Raw genomic sequence first — 18,125 nt, forward strand, 5'->3', positions numbered from 1 at the left:
ATCGGACAGCAGGCATTAGTGCACATTAAAAGCTCTGCAATATAATCAATATAAATCGCAGAAATCCAAGCTACAGCCACCACCGAGGCTGGTTTCATGCTATTCCAAACTGAACGATAACCAATAAAACCCGTAGGCAAGTTACTTGCCAAATTCAAAGTTTCTCCTCATCTCCCGTCATCTCATCTAGAGGGGAGACGAGGAGAATTTCTTTCACTCAGAGTTGTCAGGATCTGGAATTCTCTGAAAAGCTGATACCATAAATAATTTTATGAAACAGATACTTGAGGTTGAGGAACTTGCAGGGTTACGGACAAAAACCACAGGTGTGGGACTGAGCACGACTGCTCTTTCGAAGAGCCGGCACAGGCACGACGGGCCGAATGGCCTCCTCCTGTGCTGTAATTTTCTATGATTGTAGGATGGCCCGAGAAAACAAACCAAACCATTCATGAACCTTTCTACGGTTTCCAGCATAAATAAAAGGTAATGGAAGCAGCCACTGAACAAAAATATGAACTACACCAGTGATTCCACTGGACATAATTTCTTGTGGTGACATAAATCACACGCAATAGTGAGATAATATTAAAAAGTTAAATTAGGAACAGCTCGTTCTAAGGAGCGAGAACAGTGTAAGTCACGGCAACCTAGTAAATTCAAATTTGCGAGTTTGCAGTAAAACCCAATCTGCACCTAGTTCACAATCAGGAGCTCAGCATTATCAACCCACTGTACAGCAGGTTTTATCATTTGTAACTTGCAATGGTTTACATTTACCATTATCCTCACTCAGTACATTACATGGGGTATTAAACCAGTTCAAAATAATGGTCCTTTGCTGAAACACAAGATCAGAATGGGCGAATTTAAAATTATGGCTAGCTAATTTAATCAATTATATCTATCCTCTCTTCATCATCTCCCACCCACAGTCTGCAGAATCTTGCGTGATTCAGCAAATTAACCCTGAAGACCTTTAGTAATTCCAGTCACCTAGTTACAGAAGAATTTGTTTTTTTAACCTCTTCCAGTCTATGACTTTTATACAAGGCTTCAACAATAGAGGTTCACAAAGGTCACAGACCTGGTTAAATTTATTGGACTACCCCAGAATCTTCCCGAAAGTTCTGGATCCCAGACATCCTGCTCTTGATTTCTGTTTAGTGATGTGGAAATGTATGGATGTAATTTGAGATCAGAACCAGTTTTGACTGGTATCGCTGTAAAAGGCCCGTTGACACGCACAGTCTAAGTTCACATAAAGTACTTGGGAGGAGGTAATGCATTGCATGTATGGAACATATACTCCAGTTACAGTAAAGAGGGGAGAAGAGGAGGTAAAGTGCAAAGCACATGAACCCTCTCCCTAATGGGCATCTCCCATAGATGGCTTTTGGATCGATTCAGGTTTGTCTTGGGTTAAGGCTGATCCCAATGGATGTTAATATACTTCAAATAGGCTCGAGTGGAGCACTTCCCATTGTGGCAACAGGAGGAACAGCAGCTCTGAAAATGTGGCCATGGAAAGAAGCTGTGAAAGATAGCATGTCTGTTCACAATGGCTTTTTAAAAAAAATCCTTCTCTTGAGGACTGGTGGGGCTGTAGAGAGTACTTCTTAAACTGGGATTAAAACACATTGTTCTGACTGTGCTGAGACCTTAACCCTGCTTCTAATTCTGCTTTACGCTGACATTAGAAGGCAAAACTGGAATGTATTGTAGGTAGAACTGATACCAAGGTTTAAAGGGTTATATTATGAGGACTAGTTGCATAAACTTGGCTTGTAGTCCCTTGAGTTTAGAAGGTTGCAGGGTGATCGAATCAAGGTGCTTAAAATTATAAAATGATTTGTTGGGTTTAGACACAAGAAATTATTTCCTCTGGTGGGGGAATCCAGAACAAGAGGACATGAATCAAATTAGACCTAGCCATTTAGGAGTGAAATCAGGAAACACCTTTTCACACATAGGGTAGTTCAACGAGTGTATAAGAGCATGTCAGGAGCAGCACCAGGCGTACCTAAAAATGAGGTGCCAACCTGGGGAAGCTGCAACACAGGACTACATGCATGCTAAAAAGCAGAAGCAGCTTGCTATAGACAGGGCTAAGCGATCCCACAATCAACGGATCAGATCAAAGCTCTGTAGTCCTGCCACATCCAGTCGTGAATGGCGGTGGACCATTAAACAACTAACGGGAGGAGGAGGCTCCAAGAATATCCCCATCCTCAATGATGGTGGAGCCCAGCACGTGAGTGCAAAAGACAAGGCTGAAGCGTTTGCAACCAACTTCAGCCAGAAGTGCCGAGTGGATGATCCATATCAGCCTACTCCCGAGGTCCCCACCATCACAGAAGCCAGTCTTCAGCCAATTCGATTCACTCCACGTGATATCAAGAAACGGCTGAGCGCACTGGATACAGCAAAGGCTGTGGGCCCCGACAACATCCTGGCTATCGTGCTGAAGACTTGTGCTCCAGAACTAGCCGCGCCTCTAGCCAAGCTGTTCCAGTACAGCTACAACACTGGTGTTCATCCGACAATGTGGAAAACTGCCCAGGTAGGTCCTGTCCACAAAAAGCAGGACAAATCCAACCCGGCCAATTACCGCCCCATCAGTCTACTCTCAATCATCAGCAAAGTGATGGAAGGTGTCATCAACAGTGCTATCAAGCGGCACTTACTCACCAATAACCTCCTCACTGATGCCCAGTTTGGGTTCCGCCAAGACCACTCGGCTCCCGACCTCATTACAGCCTTGGTCCAAACATGGACAAAGGAGCTGAATTCCAGAGGTGAGGTGAGAGTGACTGCCCTTGACATCAAGGCAGCATTTGACCGAGTCTGGCATCAAGGAGCCCTAGTGAAACTGAAGTCAATGGGAATCGGGGAAAACTCTCCACTGGCTGGAGTCATACCTAGCACAAAGGAAGATGGTTGTGGTGATTGAAGGTCAATCACAGCCCCAGGACATCGCTGCAGGAGTTCCTCAGGGCAGTGTCCTAGGCCCAACCATCTTCAGCTGCTTCATCAATGACCTTCCCTCCAACATAAGGTCAGAAATGGGGATGTTCGCTGATGACTGCAGTGTTCAGCGCCATTCGCAACTCCTCAGATAATGAAGCAGTCCATGCCCGCATGCAACAAGACCTGGACGGCGTTCAGGCTTGGGCTGATAAGTGGCAGGTAACATTCGCGCCTCAGGAGTGCCAGGCAATGACTATCTCTAACAAGCGAGAGTCTAACCACCTCCCCTTGACATTCAATGGCATTACCATCACTGAATCCCCCACTATCAACATCCTGGGGGTCACCATTAACCAGAAACTTAACTGGACCAGCCATATAAATACTGTGGCAACAAGAGCAGGTCAGAGGTATTCTGCAGCGAGTGTCTCACCTCCTGACTTCCCAAAGCCTTTCCACCATCTACAAGGCACAAGTAAGGAGTGTGATGGAATACTCTCCACTTGCCTGGATGAGTGCAGCTCCAACAACACTCAAGAAGCTCGACACCACTCAGGATAAAGCAGCCCGCTTGATTGGCACTCCATCCACCACCTTCAACATTCACTCCCTCCACCACCGGTGTACTGTGGCTGCAGTGTGTACCATCTACAAGATACACTGCAGCAACTCGCCAAGGCTTCTTTGCCAGCACCTCCCAAACCCGCGACCTCTTCCACCTAGAAGGACAAGGGCAGCAGGTGCATGGGAGTACCACCACCTCCAAGTCACACACCATTCTAACTTAGGAGATCACTGATCCTTCATCATCGCTGGATCAAAATCCTGGAACTCCCTACCTAACAGCACTGTGGGAGTACCTTTGTCACACGGACTGCAGCGGCTCAAGAAGGCGGCTCACCACCACCTTCTCAAGGGTAACTAGAGATGGGCAATATATGCTGGCATTGCCAGTGACACCCTGAGCCCGTAAACGAGTTAAAAAAAAAAAAAAAAAAAAAAAAAAAAATCTGGAACTCGCTCCCCCAAAAGGCTGTGGATGCTGGGCCAATTGACATTTTCAAGACCGAGATCAATAAACTTTTGTTAGGTAAGGGTATCAAGGGATATGGAGCAAAGGTGAGTAAACGGAGTTGAGGTACAGATCAGTCATAATCTAGCTGAATGTCAGAACAGGCTCAAGGGGCTGAATGGCCTCCTGCTGTCCCTATGTTCCTACTGTAAGAAGTCACACAACACCAGGTTATAGTCCAACAGCTTTATTTGAAATCACAAGCTTTCGGAGCGCTGCTCCTTCGTCAGGTCACCTGACGAAGGAGCAGCGCTCCGAAAGCTTGTGATTTCAAATAAAGCTGTTGGACTATAACCTGGTGTTGTGTGACTTCTTACATTTGTCCACCCCAGTCCAACTCCGGCATCTCCACACCATATGTTCCTACTGTTCTATTAAAGTTAGTTTCAAACACTGCAATTTTTACATTTATGTTTTTTCACCACAAAGGCCAAATTAACATAAAAATCTGTTGACACAAAGATTTTCAATTGATAAGGCATGCAACTGGATGCAACCGGTGAACTAGCCTGGAAATTCCAACGCAGAACCTTACTACAGTGCCTTTCAAAGTGTGAAGCAGCATGTGCCTGCGCGCACTTGTAACAGAATCACCTACAAATGGAAAGCGTCACCAGTATTTGCATTTTTTCCATAAAGAAACATTGAATGTGGCATAAAGATTAATCTTTATTATGTAAAAGTAACAGCTGTAAAAAATAAAAATGCGACGTAATTAGTTTGTGTAGTACTGTACACACTAAAAAATTATGTACAGCAATGTTTTCTTACTTTAAAAAGTCTTAGTCTTGCCTATAGCATGCATTTCATGTTTCATCATAGGCTTACTACTTGTGTCATTATTTGAGGCACTTTTTTATGTCAACATGTAGAATAGAAAAAATCCGTCATTTTCAATTGCCAAAAACCCATTTCCCGATCATGATGTAATTGCAGGCCTCCCGACACTAGGCGGCACTGTTGTGCCTCTCCAGTCCAGTCACCCATCTCCTCTTTCTTTGCCCACTATAGAAGCCACTCACTCCACTTAACAAACATTAGGCCTGGCCATAATAACAACAGAAAATGCTGGAAAACTCAGCAGGCCAGGCAACATCCGTGGAGAGAAATTAGAGTTGACGTTTCTCCGGCATTTTCTGTTGTTATTTCGGATTTCCAGCATCTGCAGTATTTTGCTATCGTATTAGGCCTGGCCATGCCTGGACTTCTCCTGCCTCTCCTCCCGGCCCTGCACCACTTTAGGCCCACTCCCACCTCCTTCCCCATTCCATCCCCACTCCCATTTCTCCCTTATGCTATTATCCCTTCTGCCCGCCATCACTGCTTCTTCTCAACTGTTCTTGGCTGCTTTAGACCCACCTGCTTCCCCGCCGTCTCATCAGATGCTGTTCCACCTTCTCTCCCTGGCCCCACTCTTATTTCTCCTGCATGCTGCTCCCCTTGCACTGATGTGGACAAAAACCAACAACATTGAAACATTTTGCATCTTTGCAAAGAAATGTGGCATTTTAATACGTATTTGCTAACGAAACCGAACATAAATTAAGACTCAGTTTTACAGTCTGTACTCTGTTTCCTTGGAGGGTCAATTTTAATTATATGCCGTCTGGTGTAGAAATGATTTGAACAGGATTAGTTCATAGAAACCCTCTAATTCTACAATGTTATACATTTTTGTTTAAGGATTGTCACATTCACAGATCAGAACTCAGACCAGTTGAAAGTACCACTGAATAAAGATCTGAGGAGGAAGAGGTCTGCTAGACGCCGGAGCAAACTTTTCAGAATCATGTCCCCACTGCCATTTTGGTCCCAAGTCTTTACTAATGTCACTCTTGACCAGAAAAGAAATTTGATTTATATAGTCTTACCACATCTATCAAGTATCCAGATTTCCCAAAGCAATTCACATAGTGAATTAAGAATTCTGATAAGAATGAATAGGGAAAAAGTATTTAGCTCCAGTATCGACAGATCAGCAGTTTAAGAGATTAGGAGAAATTTCTTTACAGGGAGGATTGTTGGAGCATGGAATGCTTTGCCACAGAGTTGAGGCAGGAACTACTACATCTTTTAAGGGAAAATTGGATAAATATGTGAAACAGAGCTATGAGAAGCGAGCAGGGAGATGGGGAGAGAGCTGGGTAGTGGGATGAATTTTGGATTCTGCTCCAACATAGAGACAGCACACAGACACAGTCGGCTGAATGGCCTCCTTCTGCGATATAAACTTCTACATTTGCTATATTGGTGAACATGACAGCCAATTTGCATGCAGCAACCATCAATGAGACAAATGGCCAGTAAATTTATATTTGATGGTGTTTACTGAGGGAGGAATGAAGATACTGGGAGAATTTCTTGCTCTTCTTCGAATCAAGCGATGGGTTCTTTAATGTCTACCTGAATTCATCCAAAAGACAGCCAGCTAGAAAAAGCGCAGGGATAACAATGCGGGATTAACCCGTGCCCATTCAAAATAATGAGTGGCTGTACACTCTCAAAATAATGAGTGGCTGTACACTCAGCGGGGGGCCCAAGTTTGTGCAAGGCTAGCACCAATTAAAGCTAGCCTGCACTTCTTGAAGGCAGTCTGCAACTCTTAAGGGGAGGTGCATTCTGCCTGCAGCAGGCGATTCAACTGGCTGAGCAGGAAAAAGTATTACTGAGGTCACAACAGGGGAGAAAGCATGCTCCAAGGTTCTCGGATGCCGCACTGGAGGCCTTGGTGCACGAGGAGAGGGGTCCTGTTTCCACAGGGGGCCAGGAGGCCCTCTAGGCAAATGTGGAAAAGGCAATGGGAGCAGATAGCCGTCGCGGTCAAAGGCAGCCCCGAGGACCCAGATGCAGTGCAGGAAGTTGTTCAATGACCTCACACGAGTGGTCAAGGTCAGTGAATTCATCTTCAAATGCCATATCCCACCATCTGCACCACCAGCCTCTCACACTGCTCAATGCACCACACCCCCATTACTCACCTACTAACAATCTCTACCAAATATGACTCATAAATCACATTCATAGATTCACCTCGCCCTCACACTTAGCACTGCTGCAAGCCTCACACCCACATCTCACAGCTTGCGCACAGTCAGCTATTCAACCTTGACGGGCGTATCACCGAAACAGATTGTACCACACTCACTGACACACCTCCTTTCTCTTGCAGGACAAGGTGGCTCACATCTGGAAGCAGCAGAAGGTGGCTCACATCTGGAAGCAGCAGGACCTAACCAACAGGGGACAGGCACGCCTGTATAACCTTACCCTGATGGAGGGGACGGTGCTGGCCATTATTGGGAGGGCCATCACTAAGCCTATGGCCAGCGACGGGGCTGAAATAGTAGAAAATGACAGTATCCTCATACGTAATCCTTCTTCTCACATCCCACTTCCCCCTCATCCCACAATCTCTTCTGATTTACAAGCTGCACATGGTGCAAGCACGCACGTCTTGCTTTCCCCACCTCCCCTCACCACAACCTTACCCTTGTGCCTTCCTCCTTTCAGATAGCCAAGAACTGCCACCTATCCAAGCACCGATAGAAGAGCAGGAAATCGAGGTCTGAACCAACGTTCCCGTTAATTTTTTTGGGTGCGCTGCTCATTGAAAATACTGCACGAGCGATTTTTCCCATTGAAAAGTCGGCTGCGTGGGAGGTCCAGAGAGCTGCAACTTAAAGGGAACACTGGCCTGAACTATTAATCTAGAGAATGTGTGTTCAAATCCCAGTATGGCAATTTGAGAATTTGAATTCAGTTTAGAAATCTGGAAATAAAAAGCTGGTATCAGTAAAAATGACCATGAAGCTGTAGGATTGTTGTAAAAGCCAAACTGGTTCACTAATGTCCTTTAGGGGAGGAAAACTGTCGTCCTTATCCAGTCTGGCCAAAATGTGACTCCAGTCCCACACCAATGTGGTTGACTCTTAACTGCCTCTGAAGTAGCCTAGTAAGCCCATCAGTTGTATCAAAAAAAAACATATCACCACCTTCTCAGCAATAAATGTCGGCCTTGCCGATGAGACCCACATCTCAAGAATGAATTTTAAAAAAACACGAGGAATAAAAAAAAAACATGGCCTGAAGTGAGGTTTGAATCCACAACATTCTGAGAGGGGCAAGTGTGTGAGAACAGCCAAGTTTGACTTGCTCTTCAATTTTTCCTCCTACACTTGATGAGATAAGTACTGTGGTTCAACATCAACTATGGATAGCCCAGCTGACATTAGTTCAGTTAACTATCATCCTGCCACTCTATAATAGCACATAAACATAATACACCACCAGAATTAGAGTCCAACTTAGTTTTTAAATAAAATGCTTAATTTACACTTTATTTAAAAGTTTATAACCATGTACATTTCACAGATATCAGACGTAATCAGTTGCCATATGTGTGGGGGGGGGGGGGGGGGAATATTTCCCATATTTCTACTGCCCGTGCTCCCAGCTCCCTCCATTTCTTTGATCCGATGTCAATCTGTGGTATATTTTCTAAACATAACACTGCTCGCTATGGTGGATCTTCTATTTACATTACCTCTGTATATTCTCAGCTGTTCTCTTGCAAAGTACATCATCCAAATTTTGTAAATTAATTCACTCAACCATCAAAACTCCCACCTACTGGTTCTGGGGTTTAGTACAATCTAGGAGGCAAGTGAATTTAAATTAGAGCAGTGCATAGAGAGAGATTCAAATCCCTGCTTGGCTCCTGCCTGTCTGCACAAGACAGCTCACGTCCAACTCCAAATCAGATGCCATGTTTAGTCCAAAGGCACGTGCGATGAGGGAGATCAATGTAAATATATATTCTTGTCTCTTTAAAATACACCTCAGCAAATGTAGCAGAGGTAACTTAATAGTGCAACAGTAAAGTAATAGCTTTGTCCCTTTCTGCCAGCAACATGACAACCTGGCAGTCTTTAAATCTTCTGATCTATTCTGTAGATCATCAGTCTGTAACATGGGGGATCTGTCTATGTGACAGTAATACACTTGCAGTGTTTTGAGGTCTCCACCTACCTCCCCACAACATTATCCAACTCTGAGAATTTTTCTAAAATTAAAATTTTTACAAACCAAGGAATTGTTGGAACTATTTTTGCATCGACCCACACCTCCATAAGGACAAACCTAGGCATGTCTTTCTAGGTACATAATTATATAGGACTTTGTCAAGCAGATTTCATATCTATATAACCTTTTGAATATTCCTAGTTTTTCTGTTTACAAATCACCTCTATTATATACATCCCTGTTTCATTCCCACTGAATCTGGGATGTATTAGATTTCTAGGTTTACATATCTAAATACAGGTTTGCAACCATCATTGGGACACTGACTCAGTTTCACTCACATCCTCCTTCAAGGTTGATGTACCATGCTAAAGGGCCCATTCACAGAGCTGCAGTAACAACACACTTGTGGAGGAGACAGAGCTCCATTCCACTGCTCTAAGGAACTCAAGATATCTGAGGTAAGGGAAATACAAAAAGGACAAAATGAGGCTGTTACGTTTAACAGAACCATTTTCACTCAATGGTCCAGCAGCAGTCAACGGCTTGACCTCGACGATCCACATGATGCACACCTCTTGTAGGTGTGCACCCGAGAAGTTAATGATCCCATTTGCAGTAATCGGCTTACTGATTTACATTGTCTTGTGCTACGCTACCGAATGCTTAGAAATGGTAGGCATTACCAGTGGAATCCAAGGACACACAGACTAAAGCAACTAATATATTTACTTGTAATAAATGTTATCAAGCACAAAAATTAGCAAATACTAAAAGGATCAATTACCCTTTGTAAGAATAGCTTCAGAACGAGTACAAGAGACCTTGATAAATGTCAAAAGTTCGGTTTGTGAATACCAAATTTCACCTATTTTATCTTGTAGCAAATCTTCAGTACAAGCTTGTCCTAGCATTTGCTGAGAGCGACAGAGAGAGAGAGAGATTGATTAATTAAGATTCAACTACAGCTTCCATTGACGACATAAGCATGCTGGTTGTCAGCTGGTCTTATCAGAGAGCACTTTGTTGTAGCAGCAACGTCCATCGGGAAAGAAGCTAGCAGATCAGACCTGCAGAAACGCAGTTCCTGTTGGCCAATCACAAAAAAGCTTATAGACAGCGGCTACGCAGCCTTTATGCCTGGCTGACAAAATAAATGTGAGGTGGTGAGCAGTGCTGCTCTAACAGGAGAAAAAAAATGGGAAATTGTCTCCACCTGTCCAAACACACACCGACCGATTCCTTGCAACAGCTACTTAACCCTGCTGGAATATACCAACTTAAGCTTTCAAATCAAATAGTCCACCCCAAAAATCCAATTTTCTGGATGGATCTTCAAAAACAGCTTCTTTGTTGCCAAGTTCAGTTGTTACAGGAAAAACATGCTCCATTGTCGGGTTTATTCTACCAATCCGCAGTAGACTTAATTATCTTGAACGTCTAATCCCATGACGGCGTCTCTCACCAGGCGAAGCAATAGGTCAAAAGGGAAGAGTAGATTTACGTACTATCCCAATTCTAGATTGCCAACATGCTCAAAGTCAGACCCAAATTGGCTCAGCCTATATACAACTTCCTGAGTAAATTTGTCTGCAAAGCTGAAATGGTCTTCAACAATAGGTTTAGTTAACGCGTCTCATTAATTGTGGTTAAACATTGCCCTGTACAAAGCAGTGCAGCTGCAGCAAGCTCCATTTCATTGAGACAGAGTCTTTTGTGTTGGCAGTTGCTGTTAACAGTTGCATTCAAGGTCGCATCTTACACCAGCAGTAATCAATCATTTGCACAACATATTTAAACTCTGGGAACATGAAGGCCTCATGGCAGATTTGTATCCTTCACTTTTGAACCAGCCACAAATGTAATAGCTGTCATAAAACAGTAACGATTTTTAAAAAATGCAAAATAGATTCGCCCATTTCCAAATTGCTCAAACAAAATCCAAGACTATGGAGCTGGGGTTTGAAGAGGGGGAGACTTGAAGAATCTCCTTAAACAAGTGATAGTTACACTTACACATTTTTAGAGGAAAACATATGGCTTTATGAGGAAACACATAAAATGGGCCATTTCTTGTGAGGAAAAAAAAATCCATTAATTAAACAGGTACTATAAGCTTTCCCATTAAGAAAATCAAAGGGATATATAACTTAGGTGCAAATACAATTACTTCCCCATCCCAACCCATACACTAGCAATGAATAATCTGACCAATGTTTCAGTACTCGGCTAGAAGTGAGAGAGAGAGAGAAACACTCCAGTGCAATAAGAAAAGAAAATCAAGTGACCGACAACTGTACATTCACATATTTGTATACAAGAACATTGACTTTTTGATTTAAATTTGTTTTAGATGCTGCCGGCTCTTACGGTAAATGCTGACTCTCTGCAAACCTTCAAAAGAGAGCTGGACCAGTTCCTAGCGGAGATGGAGATCATGGCTTATAAAAAAAGGCAGGTGGAATATCAGGCAATATAAGCATGGTCAGTGGAGTCTCCGGGACTAGTTTTCGATCACTGAAAGGCGGTCAGAAGAGAACTTTTTCTGATTTATTCCCCCTAATTGGCCTCGCGGGGGGCGGGTGGTTTAGTCTGGGTTTTTTTGCCTCCCCCAGGAGATTACATGGCAGCTGGTGGGTAGGGGGTGTCTAATCACGATGATTCACATCACGACCAGATGAACGTTCCTGCCCGTGAATTTCATATGGTGGTATCCAAGTCTTTGGAGTGGGGCTTGAACTCATGACCCTGTGACTCAAAAGGTAAGTGAGCTACCACTCAGCCAAGGTTAAAAAAAAACCACACTGGATGTTGCACGAGAACAGGATAGTCTCCAGCCATGATCATGCTTTCATGTGAATAGTCTGTCAACTCTCCTTCTCTTGGGTGAGGTAGACCCATGGAACCATATTCTGGTACGCGTCACAGAGCTAGGGGGAACATTTAACAAACAACTTCTACATTGGATATTATACGATACATTTATCTGATTGTTCCAGTGAGCAGTTACTTCTCTCATTCAGGCCCTAGCTTTAGCTGGTAGGATTAAAATATCACCGCTATTTGTGGAACTTTCAAAAACTGATGTGAAAGTACAGATTGATCACTAGCAGTCTGTTTGACACGACTGGCATGCTAAAGCAATGGGGAACTGGGATCACAAATCGGCAGCACCACAGAAAACAGTATTCACAACTTGAGCCGGCAATCTTGCTCTCAACTGTACGATGCAAACTGTGTCCAACAAAGCACAAGACTATTAGCACTTGCTGAAAAATGGCCTGCTCCACATATACAAATGATCCGAGCGCTGCACATTCTAACAAAGGGAGCAGTGAATTTACATAACTTTCACTTGACTTAATGCTTACAGATATTAAAAAACACACGCAGCTCGTGCTGCACTTGACCATTATTTCTGGAACTATCTATGAATTTAGATTTAATGGTAAAAAAAAAAATAAAGTCACTCAGCAATGGAAAATGTTTTTTTTTTGGCAGCTTCTATATAGTGTAAGACAACTGTCAAAGTCACCTCAGCTTCTAGATGAGAAATTAATCTGCAACATTTACAGATTCTTACGCTAGAGGTGCTAAAGATAATTCTCCAAACTTTGCATGTTGGTGCCTAATAAAGCATTGCCCATTCTGCAGACTGCAAGCAGTGTGTTAAATAGTTGAACAGCTTTAAATTTTAGGAAAACAAGGCTAAGTGAAAGCTTGAAGGGAACTAACCCCAAACAAAGAACTTTTACGTCATTCGAACAGTAGAGAAAGAAGCCAGGCACGCTATTTAGATAAATACAGAAAATTTATCTACAGTACTGACAAATTGTTTGAGGGCCTTAACATGCCACTAGTAGCATTATAAACCAGTGTACACAGAGCAGCCGCTCCAACCTCTTTACCCAGGTACGGTTGGGGGGGGGGGAAAAAGAGGGGGAAGAGGAATTGTTAAAGTATTAAGACACGACTTTTAAAATATAACTGATGCGCTATCAATTACTCATAAAAGACTGAGAGTTAAGAGAGTAACTAAAGGCTTTTATTAGCAAAGAACAGAGCATGCCTCTCGTGGTTGACTGGGTTCCAAGAAGCCAGGGGGCTGCAGGTCAATCACCTTTATACCTGGGTCTGTGTGGGTGGAGCCAGCCGAGACATGTTGAGGCATGCATAGGTACAACAGTGTGTAACAACAAAAACACCAAAACAACACCACCAAAACAACAACACCAAAACACCAACACCAACACCAAACCACAATAACGTATATAGATCTGTAAATTTCAAAACTCATGACAGAATGCAAATTAAACAGAACACACTGGACAGGTAAGAAAAGCTCCAGAAAATATGAAAATAACTTCAACTGACCTTCACATAAGGTCAATAAAATAGTCAAAACTGAATTCTATTTAAACTGTGTATGTGTATTAGAAAACTATGTACTAAATAATTCAGTAGTGACATATTTTTCTCATGTCTCTTTACAAAAAATTAAATGTTACATGGTCTGATGACAGCACTTTACTTAAAATATTCAAACAATTATTAAAATACTTTGTTTCTAGACAAATCCCTTTTGTCAAATATCAAAGCAGCACATTAGAAAATCTCCTACTTTGAACAGTCGAGGCACAGACGTTAATGGTGAATCTGTGCACTGCACATGGACATTCTCTTGCCCGGTGAAAGTACTGCGCACTGGCAGCTTTTCAAGGTTCAGTGGCAATGTTTCAACATAATTACAATGACATCACTTCACAATCTCCTAGCAGCTGCCTCAGGACTGTTCCAACAGGCATAAAGGCTCGGTCATACATCATAAAACAGCCTTGTGACATCACAGACCAAAGAAGCACTTGCATTCACGTTCAGAATTAACAATTAGAACATAGTTGGTGTTCCTAATTTGAAATCCTGTTACCCAAAATTAAATCACGACCACTACAGCAAACCAACAAAACAGTCTAAGATGAAGTACAAAGAGATGACTGTATAAGTATACAAGACATTTGAAATTTCAAAACAAGTACTTAATGCTGTGCACTGACTTGAGAGATGGTTTGATACCACTAAGGCAAAATGTAAATCAATATGTACAAAGACAGAAACATGCGGCATTTGCGATCAAAATGGTACAGGCCATATGTGCCTTACTTTCAGTCATCTTTTATTTTTTCATTCTGGTCCCTCACCTTACACTCGCTCCTGCCAGATCCCAAGGCTGTGTGGTCGCTTGTCTACTCCTTTGAATCTCTTCTGCCCACCACCTATCCTACCCATACCTATACTCACATCATCTCTTGCCCCAATCAATCCAAAGTTTTCTTGCCTGCCCTTGATTTTTCTTTTTTTCCCCCCCCTCCACTAAGCCAGCAGGGGTGCCCCCCATCTACCCTGGGCCTCCTCCCACCTCTTCCTCAAAGTTCTCACACTGCCCTTTCTCCTACCCATCCCTTAATATAGAATACCAAGCCCAAACATTCAAGCACGCGTTGAATGCCTTACTTCAGCAGCATTAGGTCACAGGCTACACAATGGTATTTCCTGACTCGGAAAGCCTTAAATCAGACACGTTTTTCCAATGAGTGGAAATAGAAAAACAATTTCATAGTACAGCAGATAGTCCTTGATTAAAAACCACTACGCAGTTTGTTACAGACTGCAAAATAATACGTCAGCCAGATTAAAAACAAGAATTACTTACCCTTTTTGAATTTGTGTACTGGAAGTTTTTTCAGCTGATCTTTACGCAACCTGCTCCTTCTTGCCCTGTGTCTATCTTGAACAAACTTTGAAATCTAGAAAGTGAGTAAAACAGTGAGCAGATTTTGAAATATTGATTTATTCTAGAATATATGTACTCCAAAAGATTATTTTCCTCTTGTTTAAGGGGAAATTATCCCAACTTGTCAATCAGTAAACCTCAAATGGCGTCCACATTCAAAGACAACTTGCATTTATATAGCACCTTTCACGACCTCAGGATGTCCCAAAGTATCTTACAGCCAATTAGTATTTTTATAATGTAGAAACTGTGGCAGCCAATTTGTGTCCAGCAAGCTCCCACAAATAACAATGAAATAAATGAATGGTAATTTTTTTAATTAATGTGGGTCGAGGGATAAATATTGACCAGGACTCCGGGAGAACTTCCCTGCTCCTCTTCAAATAGTGCCGTGGGATATTTCACATCCACCTGAGGGGGCAGACTGGGCCTTAGTTTAACAGCTCATCCAAAGGACAGCACCTCCAACAGTGCAGCACTCCCTCAGTACTGCACTGGAGTGTCAGCCTAGATTACGTGCTGAAGTCTCTGGAGTGGGACTTGAACCCACAACCTTCTGACGGAGGCGAGAGTGCTGCCACTGAGCCACAGCTAACACTTACCCGGAATAGACACCAAAACAAATTAAAAAAATATATATAAAGTTAAATCTATATATTTCTATTTCTACTTCACTGTGCTGTTTTAACACAGAAGAAACATCTTGTGTTAGTCCATGGGCAACTGGTCAGTGTGACAGACTCCCATACAACATCCAAGCCTACTGGATGACAGGAGGCATTCTTGCATTTTTGTGCTCAAGGTGAAGGATGTTAGCTCTAGGGAATGAAACACTTTTTCTATTTAGTATTCAGTATCTGAATCAATCAATCAATCAATCAATCAATCCATCCTCAGGCCAGACATATCGCAGCGAATGGACAATTGCAGTAAAATGCTTTCCTATTCTTCAACAGTACGAGTTAACCCTAAGTGGAGAGGAGCAGGCGCTCCTATGCCGGTGTACCGTTTCCATTTTCAATACTAGTCACACTCGAGGGCTCACACTTGAGGGGTCAGTAAAAGTGACAATTTAGTGCTAAATTAGGAGCAGGTGGGAAGCGAGATGGCAAGGCAGGAGGGCTTAGAAAGAGACTGCATAGACTCAATTTCTGAAGGTTCTCTCACTCACTGGTAGCGAGCAGAACACAGATGGGTTAACACAGTAGGCCAGAGTGGGAAGAGCAATAGACATGTGGTGGGACATAGGATTGGAGAAGATGCAGAGGTAGGGTGGCGCAAGATAATGGGGTGATTGAGGATGAGGATTTTAAAGTCAATATGTAGGGAATCGTAACACAAAGGAAGTCGGTGAGGATGGGGCGACAAGCATACAAGGCTGGTACTGGATAGAATGCAAGCAGCAGAGCTTTGGATGAGTTGGATCATACGTAGGCTGGTGTGTGGGAAGCCATTAAGGAGAGCTTTTGAGAAATCAAGGAGTAATGGGGGTTTCAGTTAGTGGCGAAATATGGACATAGCCAATGTGAAGAGGTGGAAACGAACAGTCTACTCGATTGACTGGATGCGAGGTTAAGCTCAGCTCAGGGAAAACAGGACACTAAAGTTATGCACTGTTGGGTTCAACCTGATTGACAGATCCAAGAGTCTTAAATCTTCAGTGGGAGGCAAATAACCATAGACAAACCACCCCCACCCCCTAAAGATGATAAAACTGAAATTCTAATCAAACTTTACAGGAGGCCATAAAGGAATCTTATCAATGGTGGCTCAATGGTAGCACTCTCGCCTTGTGAGTCCTAGTCCCACTCCAGAGACTTGAGCACAAAACCTAAGCTGACATCCCAGTGCCGTAATGAGGAAATGCTGCAATGTTGGAGGTGCCGTCTTTCAGATGAGACATTAAACTGAGGTGGACGTAAAAGATCCCAAGGCTCGAGTTCGAAGAGCAGGGGACTGCTCCAATGTTTATCCCTCACAAGCAGGAGTGTCCTGGCCAATACTTATCCCTCAACCAACATCACTAAAAAAAACACAAGAGATTATCTGGTCATTACCTCATGGCTGATTGTGGGAGCTTGCTGTGCACAAATTGACTGCTGCGCTTCCTACATTACAACAGTGATTACACTTCAAAAGTACTTAATTGGCTGTAATTGGCTTATGTGTCGGTGCAGGCTCGATGGGCCGAAATGGCCTCTATCTGCACTGTGGGGTTTCTGTGATTCTGTGTGATTCTGTGATAAAACGCTTTGGGACATCCAAAGGTCATGAAAGATGCTATATAAATGCAAGTCTTTCTTTTTTTTAATGCTAAACAGGACTTTAAGGAAATGGGAAGTGGAGCAGTTAGTACTAAATGGCCAAATAAATCTAAATACAGGGATCCCTCCCCAACCGCGGGGGATACGTCCCTGAAAACCCTCGCGGTTAGTCAAACCGCGGTTGGCAAATCCAGTATAAACACAATAAAAAAGATAAAAAGCATATAAATAGCATAAAAATCATGTTTTTTTTTTACCTTATTCCTAAATTTAAAAACCGCAGATACGCGAATTTCACTGCCACAGTTGACAAAAATAGTCGCAGAGTGGAAACCTTGGATACATGAAATCCGCGTATAGCAAAACCGCGGTTGGGGCGGGATTCCTGTATTGTAATAGCTGTCATTACCATATTTTATGATCCGGTCAATGGAAATGAATGGGGAGAATAGCACGAGCTGGCGAGTGCTCAAGCAGAAAGCCCCAGCCAGTGACTTTCAGCAAGACTCGGTCACAATATTACCGGAACAGAACTTCACGACATGCAACAGAGAGAAATTCTGCACAAAATGTCTGCTTCCGGGTTGCCTCGAGTCAGCAATTACAATTGTTGAGAACAAGGGGCAACAGAGTCACTAGTAAACACAAGATTTAGAATCGGGCAGTTCCAATTGTGTTCCAGTGAACACAATTTCCCTTTAAAAACTGAGTAAACATCATAAGATTGGAAATGACTTTACAGTTAACAAAAAGTCCCATGTCATGTGGCTTTCTTTGGCTCAAAAGTACAATTACTCCTGTATTAGTTCCATGAAAAGATTAGTTCAACTATCAGCGCTGTCATTTTTGCACGTGATTCCTCAAGAGAGCACTCTCACCAAGCCAGGAAATTCCACTACAAAGTTTATGTATATTTTAGCTCTATTAAATTTTACATGTGATGTAATACCAACGCCCAACTATTCATTTTGGTCTGCCTGAGGAACTACTTAGTTACACTGACAAG

The 18,125-nt window shown here is 42.9% G+C and overlaps 1 protein-coding gene across 3 annotated transcripts in view; it reads right to left on the bottom strand.

Annotated features, from left to right (window-relative positions):
* The window catches only part of LOC147115522 (E3 ubiquitin-protein ligase RNF13-like), a 317,497-nt gene that overhangs the window by 92,383 nt on the left and 206,989 nt on the right, over window positions 1–18,125 (bottom strand). For all 3 annotated transcript variants that reach the window (XM_085989823.1, XM_085989824.1, XM_085989825.1), the window contains one exon: window positions 14,775–14,868. In XM_085989823.1, the coding sequence (XP_085845949.1) occupies window positions 14,775–14,868 (94 nt within the window). The remainder of the gene's footprint in view (window positions 1–14,774; window positions 14,869–18,125) is intronic.

The sequence above is a fragment of the Somniosus microcephalus genome, chromosome 6, assembly GCF_052327205.1.
Source record: "Somniosus microcephalus isolate GS21.2 chromosome 6, FLI_Smic_1.0, whole genome shotgun sequence".
NCBI classification, from domain to species: Eukaryota; Metazoa; Chordata; class Chondrichthyes; order Squaliformes; family Somniosidae; genus Somniosus; species Somniosus microcephalus.